The sequence below is a fragment of the Cucurbita pepo genome, chromosome 1 (genome assembly GCF_057944985.1).
Source record: "Cucurbita pepo subsp. pepo isolate OVF chromosome 1, ASM5794498v1, whole genome shotgun sequence".
In the NCBI taxonomy this organism is placed as follows: Eukaryota; Viridiplantae; Streptophyta; class Magnoliopsida; order Cucurbitales; family Cucurbitaceae; genus Cucurbita; species Cucurbita pepo.
The window spans coordinates 20,048,915-20,060,085 of record NC_141798.1 but is presented as its reverse complement, the minus strand read 5'-3'; the positions used below and the strand labels follow the sequence as shown (position 1 = coordinate 20,060,085).

Genomic DNA, 11,171 nt, shown 5'->3' with positions numbered 1-11,171 from the left:
TCATTGAATATCATATTATTTAACTAAATTTGGGTAACGTCACCCTAAAAAGTTCTAGATGTCGACAAAATTTTTAATTAATTATTTATTTATAAACAATAATGCTATTTGATATTATGCAACAAAAACACATACAAAAAGTCAAAAACTTTGTTACCCTTTGGTTTTTATCTCTCGATTTTAAAAATTAAGACAATCAAATAAGACAATATATCTAATAATTTACCCTAAAAGAAATACACAAAATATTACAAATAGTTATAATAGAAAATAAAATCAATTTTTTTTTACTAATTTCATATTTTATTAAATTAAAATACAATCCACAATTTCTTATCAATAAACCGAAAAACATGTTAACAATCTGTCTTTAAAAAAGAAAATAAATAAATAACACGAGAAAAAAAAAGGGTCTTAAAAAAGCCATGAAAACGTAAAAATAATGAAATAAAAGAGAGATTTAATGAGATGTAACGAATCTAGAGGCGAAGAACTGCTTCAAATAAGAAGACAAAGTCGAGATTATATTAATTTTCAATTTAATCGTTCTTGAAATTAACCAAAATCCACTTGTTTCACAATGCTTTTATTATTATATATGTATGAGTTTTGAATGAATCAAACCCAAACAAATTATAAGCATTTGGAAGTTGTTAATTATTTTGTTAGATGGATTCTAAAAGGAGACTTCTAGAGATATGCTTTTAAATTTCTTCTTCATTTTCTTATTGTATTTAAATATAAATCAAACCCATTCAAAGAAGAAACCATTATTCTATTTAAATACCTCAATTATTCCTTTCCGGAAGTCACACCCTTATAAAAAATGCTTCATTCTCCTCCTTAACCGATGTGGAATCTCACAATCTATCATCTTTTAGGGCTCAGCGTTCTCGTTGGCACTTGTTCCCTTATCCAATCGATGTGGGACCCCCAATCCACTCCTTCAGAGCCCAACGTCCTTACTGACATACCGCTCGTGTCCACCCCCTTCAAGGATTAGTCTCCTCGCATGGTAACCTGGGTCTGATACCATTTGTAACAACCCAAAAAGAAAAACATTTGCTAGGGGTAGGCTTGGGCCGTCACAATCGATTAATTGTTATGTTGTAATCTCTAGGAATTTGAGCTTCAAAGTATCATTCTCGTACTCTACTAGCTTTCTCTAACTCCATAAGTATCGTAGAGATCGAAATTAGGGTTGGCCTCTTCCGGTTGCCTCCCCTATCCGTAGGCAAAGCGATAAATTTATAGGAGTTGATGCATTGTTGAGACGTGTTTTTCAGCATTGGTGCCCACTCCTCTCTGCTCTCTGTCGTCGTTTTCGACCTTGCTAAAATTTCTCTCCGATCTCTTCTAAAATAAATGAGGAATTTTACGGAGAAGCTTCCTCATCGGGTTGTGTCGGTAGACGATCTTCTATTCTCATGTTTTTGTGAAGTATACATACCTTACTAGAACTTCAAAATAGTAATAATAAAATCATAAATAAAGATTAAAATTAGACATGAAAAAAAAAAAGAAAAAAGAAAAGTAAAGGTTGGAAACGAAAGTATATAATGAATTGGGTAAATTCCTTGAGACGCCGTTGGCCATCGAAGCCTTCATTTGCAACAACAAAATTTGGTGCTTCCGACGGGCGTCGGTACCTATTCCTCTTGTTCTTTAATTGTTTCAATTGCTTAGTCACGAATTTTCACGTTCTACAATCTTCGCCTTTGGGTTTCACCATCTCTGATCGAATTGGGTAACCTATCGATTGATGTCTAATTCTCAGGGTCTTCCCAGAAATTGGGACCTTACATGTTGATCGGAGAGCCTTTTATTATTATTATTATTATTTTTTAATTGAATCGAATTGAAGCGTTGATGTTATCTTTTCCTACGATTTTTTAAGAATAATCTTGTTTGATTGGCTTGGATCTGTCGTGCGAGTAAAATGCTGATTTCGCTGATTTGGGCAATTTGATTTTGAAGGTTTGGGCACGATGAGTGAGGTGTTTGAAGGGTATGAGCGCCAATACTGCGAGCTCTCAGCGAACCTCTCAAGAAAGTGCACTTCGGCTGGTGCTCTAAATGGAGGTATTTCCACCTGTTGATTTGTGAATTTTGGTTTCCATATGTGGTTATATTTTCAGATTCCACCTGAAAATTAAATTGAAATTCGCGCCAGTGGCTGTTTCTCGATGTCTGTTATATATATATATTTGTTTATGGATTGCGTATTTGGGATGCTAAATAACAATCGATTCGGGGGTCAAAACTTGTCAAATCTTGGTTAAAATAACTTCGTCTGATTTAGAATTATTTCAATAACATGTTTTTTGTCCTGTTATAAAAACATTTAAATGACATCATGATTAAATATTTTTAACCGTTTCAAAATCACTCTCATACATGTCCGTAGTTAATAATCGAATTACTATTCATAAGCGAATTACTGTTCATAGACAAACATGTATGCATATTGTTAAAATCTGGATCAGTTATAAGTTCTGTTAGATCCCTCACTCTTTATGTTTAGCTTGTTCATTCTTGAATTGGGAAATAATTCAGAAAGAAGATTAGAAAGAGTCCACTCCATATGGTATATTTTCATTTCATGTTAATGATTATTGTAATAACACTCGTTTTATGGCTGCTTTTCGATTTCCGTATCTCTCAACTTTTAATTGTGTATGGCTGCTTTTCGATTTCCGTATCTCTCAACTTTTAATTGTGTGGAGCCAAAATCCTCCCCGTAGATTATTTGATATTACAATGTAGGATACTTTTACTTTGAAGAGATGAAGTAGTTCATTCCAACACGCACATCCAAATACTCGCAAATACCTGCCTATAGGATGCTAATCCATATACATAGCCAGTCTCAAAGGTGTATAATTTTGTCAAAATTTGCAGCCTTTTTGGTCATTCATTGATTGTTCTCCTACTTTCTCTCATGGCTGCCAAACGTCAACTGAGAGAGGAGAAGCAATGGCTCACGAATCAATTGGTTTCAAGCGGACTCATGGAGTTATTGCTTGGATTATTGTAAAATAAGAGGATTTTTAATCCTTTCTCAGCAATGACTTTTTAAGTTTAAGTGTTCACTATCTAGCTTCAAATTTTCTCTAACCTTTTCTTAGTGATGATCATTAAAATTCAATTTGTTTAGTTTCTTTCAAATTGAAGCTTCTTTTATATTATTTCGTTTAATATTAGAGAAAAAAAAGAGACTGACGTTATTTGCTACATGAATGTATCATACCTGCAGAGCAAAAGAAGCAAACGGTTTCTGAAGTGAAGGCTGGGATTGATGAAGCAGAAGCTCTGGTACTTAGTTGACATGTCCTTGTTGAGAAAAATGCCTTCAAACATCATCTTGCAATGTTAATATTATATTCTTTGTGATTTATAGATTCGAAAAATGGATCTTGAGGCCAGAAGTTTGCCTCCTAATGTCAAGGCTGTCCTTCTGGCTAAATTAAGAGAGTACAAATCTGACCTCAACAATTTGAAAAGTGAAGTTAAACGCATTGAATCCGGAAACTTAAATGCAGCCACTAGAGATGAGTTGCTGGAATCAGGAATGGCTGATACACTGACGGTATGTCTGTATCCACTGCTATACTAATTGTTTTTATTACATATATGTTGAAATGACTTATTTTCTTCATCACTGCCACTGCCAAAGAATCTTCCAATTTTTTTTGACGGGTTATAATAAATAAATAAATGGGTGCACTAATCAGCTGTCCGAGACAATATGTATTAGATTGTCTTTTGCTGTGCCTCATTGGAAAACCAAAGATGTTGTTGCTATGTTTCTTGTAGTTGTCAATGTTAAAGTTTTTAACCTATAAGACACGCTTTCTCTTCCTTAATTCTTGATTTTAAGTCCTGAAGCATTCATATATTTATCTTTTGCAATTGTGTAGTAGCTATGACTCATGCCTGCGTACCATTTCATATAGGCATCGACTGATCAAAGAGCAAGATTAATGACCACAACAGAGAGGCTAGGTAAGTCTAGTGATAGAATTAAGGAAAGTCGAAAAACCATGCTAGAAACAGAAGAACTTGGAGTTTCAATTCTTCAAGATTTGCACTCGCAGCGACAGTCTCTCTTGCATGCTCATAATACGGTATGCGATTTTACTTTTCATGTTATTTGTGATGTAGATTCTTTATATTGTGTTCTTGTGATTATGATAAACCAGCCATTGTATTTCATGACCGCCACTATCTTTGTCAAGCAAATCCTTCCCTAATTTTTCCTTCTTAAATTTAGGCTACTTGATCTTTTTTCTTTCATGTTTGTTTTTAAAATTGTATTCCTTTTGGGGGTCTCTCTGCTTGTAGTTTTTATTCTATATTTTCCACCTTTTTCAGCTTCATGGAGTAGATGACAACATTGACAAGAGTAAGAGAGTTTTAACCAACATGTCAAGAAGGATGAACAAGAACAAATGGATTGTTACATCCATTATTGTTGTCCTTGTCTTGGCCATTGTCCTGATTTTGTACTTCAAACTTTCTAAATAGCAAGCTTATCTCCTTCATTTGGGTGTTGCTTGTTGAAACATGACTTCGTGTTTTCTTTTCTTTTTTTCTTTGTGGTCTGTTGTGAGTTTGCACAATGACTCGTGTCAAGATTAACTATTTCTTGCCTGCGTCTCAGTCTTCTGTGTTCAAGAAACAATATTAATGATGTATAAGGTTTACCCAACATTTAATATACTGTTTCTAATACCTTACAGGACATGGTATTCGTTTACATTGAGAATATACAGAAATGCTTTGAGCTAATTTGTTTACTTTCCCAAATGCTTTTATCTTCTATGCTTCTACTTATGTTCTACTAATTACTTCTTCTTCTCCTTCCTGAATGCACAATAATCCTCAACCAATCTATCCATGGCTTTAAGCTTCACGTCCTCAACCATTGCCTTCAAACCCTGTTCATCACAAACCTTTTAACAAATACATATGCATATAAATATATCAAGAGTTCTGAGTTTTAAAAAATGGTTTCCATGGCGTCTTTACCTTCTCTACGATGCTCTGGAAAACATCTTTCGGAACGAAAGTCAGAGCGTCCGGGATATGGAAGCTGAGATTTATTTGGAGTTGAAACTTAAGGCGGCTTCTGATTCCAAATTTTTTACTGTAAATAGCTCCTCTGGAACAAACATTGGCTGAAGATGGCCTGTAGTCTCTATGGATCCCATTGAGCTCCCAATTTGTCTGCCCAAAAAAACAAAACACCATTTATAACTATTTGAGGATGGTTCTTTCAATGAAACGAATTACCATTTGAAGGTCAAGAACTTTTGTGATATTATGAGGAACATCAGATGGGTAGCCTTCTCCACTGGTTTTACTGATGATTTTGATATCAATGGTTGGCCATATCTTCAGAAACAGAAACTCGATTTTTGGTGTCTCAATTCTCCACTCTTCCTTCAAAATATAAGAAGTATAGATATGTTGAACTCTTTTGAATGGAAAAGAAGGCAAAAATGTTGAAGAAAGATGATGAAAAAAGAAAACCTGGTTGAGCTGTTCACTTTTTCCTGGAAATGTTGCTTTCACCACTCTGGGTTTATCTTCCAAGTACTGATCAAAAGAAGCTTTCTACAGCGAAAAATAAAAGTCAATACCTAAACAAAAGGGGGATTCATGGGAGGAAGAAGAAGTATTGTTACCCCTTGAGGCTCATAAAGCGGTATGTCACTGAAAGATCTCAAAGAAACAGATAACAAGTTCTGATCTTTTCTTGGTTTCTGCTGTGATTTTGACACTGCAAAGCACTTCCACCTACTCATTTTTTGGTTTTTGAGGTGGGATTTCTGAAGAACAACGCCATTTTTAACGCACAGACCTGGCTGCTGTGTAATTGAATACAGCATGATGGAGCTTCTCTCCAAAGTTCATAAATCCCTCTATTTATTCATTTAACAAGTTGCACCTCCAATAAATAACAATGTGGGGTCTCGTGGATGATCGATCTCATTATATTATTTGAATGATGGATTAAATAAAGATTATTATGCCTGGATTAGCAAAAGAGGAATCGAAGTTGGATTTTGTTTGGAGTTTTCTAAAAATGGGTAATCATTTCACGCAATTCAAGATTATCGTTTACAATACTATCCTTGCAATTGTTGCAAGAACATGCGTCTCCCCTCTCTTCAAAACACTTGATTATTTCTAAAGTTCATACAATGACTCGACCCAGTGATGATCTTTTAACACTTCCTTTCCTTTCCTCAAGTCGATCCTGGTCGAGGGAGGGAGAGATTGTGTCTTCTTGAGAGAGAGAGAGAGAGAGAGTTCTTAAAATTATTGCTTCACTTAGCTTGTTTTCAGCAGCTGAGTGTTCTTCAGAACTCACAATTTCTCTGCAAATTCAAGTCCAACATAAACGGTAGCATCTAATAGCTAAATTTTTATTTAAAAAAGAGGACTACAAAAAGAAAAAAAAAAAAAAAATCAGAGCAACTTCTTGCGCTCAAAGAATGTCTTGAGATGCCATAACTGCAAACCAGCAACAGACAAGCAAACCCCAAGTGATAGGAAACTAAAGGTGGCCATCTTTGCGTTTGTATCTCTATTCAGTTTCTGCATTTCCTCCTCCCTGAAAATAAAAATGGAATACAGTAACAGAGAATCAACCATCACATCATCTCAGACATAAACACATTTCATTTTAGTGTACCTTTCACGGAGATAAAACATCTCATCATGTATGGAGATTACAGTGTCGTACAACTTCTTCAACTCAACTTCCATTACCTAACATAAGAGATGATGATGAACTATGTCATCAGAGATGACCACGACACATTGTTCTATCAAACAAAAACAAGAACACATCTACGTTGAAGTAAGAGTTCAAAACAGAAGCTCAAAAGATCCATATTAAAATAAATATATCTCTTAGCATATCATCATGAAAATTAATGTCCGTGAAATGGGATGTTAGAAAGACCCAAGAGACATGGTTATGAACCACAGGCATAATGAGATGCAAGTTAGTACAAGGAGCTCTTGGTGAAAATTTACTTTCTTTAAGATATTTCAATCATGACATATGTGCGTTATGAGATATACAAATAAATGATCAAAATAGCATATTGATGACCATATTATCAAAAGAGCAGCATAAACTTCATAAATTAAGAACCACCCAAACCTATAAATAATCATTATATATGAAAGACTTCATCTTCTTTTTGCTTTTGTGCCTCTAAAAAGCACCCAACTACTTTGATTCGCAAGCATGACCCTCTTAGTTTAAGTGGCATGACTAGTTTTTCCATTAAGGTTTCCCTTTAGATTAAGTTTCAAAAGGAATATAAATGATAGTCTTGCCTCTAATGAGTAGGGTAGTCCAAAGTCATAGTGTGAGATCTCACATCGGTAGGAGAGGAGAACGAAACATTCTTTATAAGGATGTGAAAACCTCTCCCTAACAGACGTGTTTTAACAACCTTGAGGGGAAGCCCAAAGAGGACAATACTTCTACCGGTGGACTTGGACTGTTACAAATGGTATCAGAGCCAGACACGGGTCGATGAGGTTGAGCCCCACAAGGGGGTGGACACGAGGCGGTGTGCTAGCAAGGACACTTGGCCCCAAAGGGAGGTGGATTTGAGGGGTCCTACATCGATTGAAGAAGGGAACGAGTGCCAACGAGTACGCTAGACCCCGAAGGGGAGTGGATTGTGAGATTCCACATCAGTTGGGGATGAGAACGAATCATTATTTATAAAGGTATGAAAACCTCTCCCTAGCAGATGTGTTTTAAAAACCTTGAGAGGAAGCCCAAAAGGGAAAGCCCAAAGAGGACAATATCTACTGGCGGCGGACTTGGGGATAAAAAAAGATCTGAATTTTTCATTCTTCCAGTGTTTTATGACTTCATTGCAATTTTTCCTTGAAGGTTCCCTTTCACTTTTAGATTCAAATGGATTTTCTATGGTCCAGCCTTCAACCAGAGGGGCAGTCCTTCGCGCTCGTCTCAGACAAAAGAATTTCGATCTTCTATTTCTCTGTTGTTTAGTATAGCATCATCTTCTTAATCTTTCTTTATTTTTCTCCTTTTCACACTTCACCTCGTTCCCTCTTCCTGAAGGCCTTTTTTTGGTATTTTGTTTTTGTCAAACTCTAGAAGGTGAACTCATAAGGAAGCTTACAAGTTCTTTAAATGGTTGTGCAAGGGAGAAATGATATCATTGACACTACCCTGAGGTTGGTCTCCTTTTGCTTGTTTCGACAGCGGTACACTCGGACAAACAAAAGAAATTCTAGCAGAAAACATACTTGTTTTAACAAAGCAAGGTGAAAGCTCCAAAAACGGGCAACTGAATGTATATCAAACCAAACTATGATTTAATGCAAACACTTATCTCAGCATGCAGCCACCACAATGTCCACAAGTTCAAAAAGAATAACATAATATGATGCAAGATGAACTGTTATAAGGCAGAAACAAAATGGGAAATTTCAGGACATACTTCAATCTGCCCTCTCTTAGCAACCTTGGACCAATCGTTAGAAGAAACTCCGGACCTCCATTCAAATTCAACCGTAACTGCACCTGGGGGCTTTTGTTCCGGAGCCCAAAAGCAAGTAATATAATCACCAGACTCAACCGCCGTGAACGCAAATTGTCCAGAATCCACATGATCTGCATTATGATACGTGTTTCCACGAGGCGAACTCACCTAATAAGAACCTCCATTACCTCATATTACTCATCTAAACAAATTCCAGAATCAACAAAAAAACAAACAAAATTCCAGAAAAGAGAGATAGATCAATTTGAAAACACAAATGCAGGCAAAAATCTTAGAAATGAAACAACTCCACCATATCATGTCTGGATAAAAGTAGTTAGTTATCGAATTCGGAATTTCAAACGAAGAACAGAGTTTCCATAAAAGAAACGCGAGGGCATGCAAAAGCGTAAACATAAACATGAAACCTGGAAAAGTTGAGCATTGAATCGGAAAAATGAAAAAGGAAAAACGCAATACCCTGACAGTGAGCATGTGAGAATCGGGAATGGGAACACCTTCGTTGAGATTAACCACCGAATATTTACCGACTGTCATGGAATTGGTCTTGATATCATCAGAAATGCATTTGGTGGAGCCAGATATAAGATCGAAGCGCATGAAATCAGCAACGTTGAACATCAGCCCGAAAAGAATCAAACCCAACAAACTCCATTTCGGCATCTTGATCTCCGGCGGGAGAAAGCCTGCGGCTTAATCACAAACAACGGAGCTCAGCTTCTTTCAAATCCCGTCCAGAAGAATTGAGCTGACACGTCATTCCATTCACACCCAAAATAAAACCACTAATTTTCTTCCAAAACAAAAATACTTTTACTTTAATTTAAATTCCCTAAATAATACATTTATCTAACCAAATAATTAACTTTCAAAATTTCCTTTTTTTTTTAATATCCTTAATCAAGGTTATTAGTAATATACTATTTTAAAATTATAATTAATTTGTTTATAATAAATCAATATAGTTTATTATTTCAATTAAAAGTAAAATTATATATGGGGAACAAGTAAAGTCCACGTCATCATCGGCCATATAATAAAATGATTAGAAATAATAATGTATAATACCATCTTAAGGTTGACTCATTATTATTATTTATTTATTTAAATAAAATTAGTGTTGATGAAAAAACTATTACACCTAAAACAATAAAATTATTATAAAATCAAACATAAAATTTACAAGTAATATATAAAATTAATTTGTTTTTATTATGTTTGACACGTAATAAAAGATCCGTGTCAAAGATTCTTGACGCACGTGAGTTGCACGTACATTTTAATATTCACCTACCTCCTTCACCTATTAACCCATCCGCACATCATAACAGATATTCCACGCTGGAATTGGTACTTGGAATTTGACATAAATATTTTAATAATTCCTCTTCTTTTCTTTTTCTTTTTTTAATAAATTAGAAAAGTAAATAACCTACAAATACATTTCAAACTTTATTTTTTACGTTTTTGACCTTTGACTTTATTCTTTACGTGATATTTTGAGTATATGATCACATTCGAATAAGAACAGTCATCGAGGTAGGATGACTAAAAAAAAATTAAAAGAATTAAGAATTATTACCTATATCAATAGCTCAATTATAGAAGCTTCGTGATTAAACATGTTTTCTTGGAACAATTTTATGTTAAGTGACCTCTTCAGAATTTTCCTAAAATGTATATTAGCAAAGACAAAACATATTGAAAGGACTCGTGTTGGTTGGTAAGGATAATCTTCACTCTTAGAAGCAAGGAATAGGTAACTTGTTGTAAGAGATGTATGAGAATGTCGGACCCATCAAATGTCGAATCTGAATTCTGAATTCTGAATGAAATAAATAATTTGACTATGTTGTCACAAGAGAATGCCTGATACTGAATCTGAATTCTAAACCGTAAACATAGATTGCTACACTTTATAAAAATTACCGACAAGGTATATTAGAATTTTGACATGATAATATTATAGGCACGAGTGTGTTGTCCATGCAAAGTCAGAAATATACGGTGGTGTGGACCTAGTAAAGCATTGGCCCATCGTTGTTGTTGTTTTTCAATAATGATAATATTCTTAATAATATCTTCTTATTTATTATTTTCAAAAGTTGCATATTTTAATTTTCTTTGGTCGCAAATAAATAAAAATTTCCCCGATAATCTCATTCTAGAGATATAATTTAAAATTTTCGTCATGAATGCTTCAACTTCATATCATTTTGACGTCATTTTACAATACCAAAAAAATTCATCTCGAAACAGAAAAGTTCATTAAAAATTATTATTCTTTTACGTTCAATCCATGCAAGTGTCTCCATATTACTATCAGCTCTATCAGATTAATTTTTTTTTTTTTTCGATATATGTTTTTGTGACAATATGCCAAATAAATTTAGAGATATGTACGAAGTGTACAAAAATGATGGAGTTTGACTTGGTTATTGAGCTATCTCATTCATATTAATTATCTCTAGGACTTTGTGTCACACCGACCCGTCCAAGAGACCAAGAGGATAGAAGCATGATTTTGGTTTAGGTATGCATTGTATCATGTGTTGCGTCAAAGTTGAAATTATTGGTTAGGTACGTAGACCCCTTCCCTTCAAA

At 34.7% G+C, this 11,171-nt stretch overlaps 3 protein-coding genes across 4 annotated transcripts; 1 reads left to right on the top strand and 2 right to left on the bottom strand.

Moving 5' to 3' along the window:
* The first annotated feature begins 1,526 nt into the window (after positions 1 to 1,526).
* On the top strand, positions 1,527 to 4,759 carry LOC111780824 (vesicle transport v-SNARE 13). 2 transcript variants are annotated; one of them, XM_023661238.2, is made up of 6 exons: positions 1,527 to 1,645; positions 1,978 to 2,082; positions 3,257 to 3,315; positions 3,401 to 3,589; positions 3,957 to 4,127; positions 4,375 to 4,759. In XM_023661238.2, exons 2-6 carry the CDS (start codon positions 1,989 to 1,991, stop codon positions 4,525 to 4,527), a joined length of 666 nt encoding a protein of 221 aa, XP_023517006.1. In that variant the 5' UTR covers positions 1,527 to 1,645; positions 1,978 to 1,988; the 3' UTR covers positions 4,528 to 4,759. The 2 variants fall into 2 exon arrangements, with proteins under 2 accessions (XP_023517006.1, XP_023517007.1); XM_023661239.2 differs by having other exon boundaries at positions 1,592 to 1,747.
* LOC111780797 (uncharacterized) lies at positions 4,578 to 5,968 on the bottom strand. The gene is made up of 5 exons (XM_023661236.2): positions 5,691 to 5,968; positions 5,536 to 5,619; positions 5,296 to 5,445; positions 5,032 to 5,229; positions 4,578 to 4,940 (listed from the first exon to the last, which is right to left on the bottom strand). Exons 1-5 carry the CDS (start codon positions 5,892 to 5,894, stop codon positions 4,848 to 4,850), a joined length of 729 nt encoding a protein of 242 aa, XP_023517004.1. The 5' UTR covers positions 5,895 to 5,968; the 3' UTR covers positions 4,578 to 4,847.
* Positions 5,969 to 6,099: 131 nt separating this feature from the next.
* LOC111810169 (transmembrane emp24 domain-containing protein p24delta9) lies at positions 6,100 to 9,260 on the bottom strand. Its single transcript, XM_023696773.2, has 4 exons — positions 9,027 to 9,260; positions 8,505 to 8,714; positions 6,704 to 6,780; positions 6,100 to 6,622 (listed from the first exon to the last, which is right to left on the bottom strand). The coding sequence occupies exons 1-4, from the start codon at positions 9,228 to 9,230 to the stop codon at positions 6,478 to 6,480; spliced, it is 636 nt and encodes a 211-aa protein (XP_023552541.1). The 5' UTR covers positions 9,231 to 9,260; the 3' UTR covers positions 6,100 to 6,477.
* Positions 9,261 to 11,171: the final 1,911 nt, after the last annotated feature.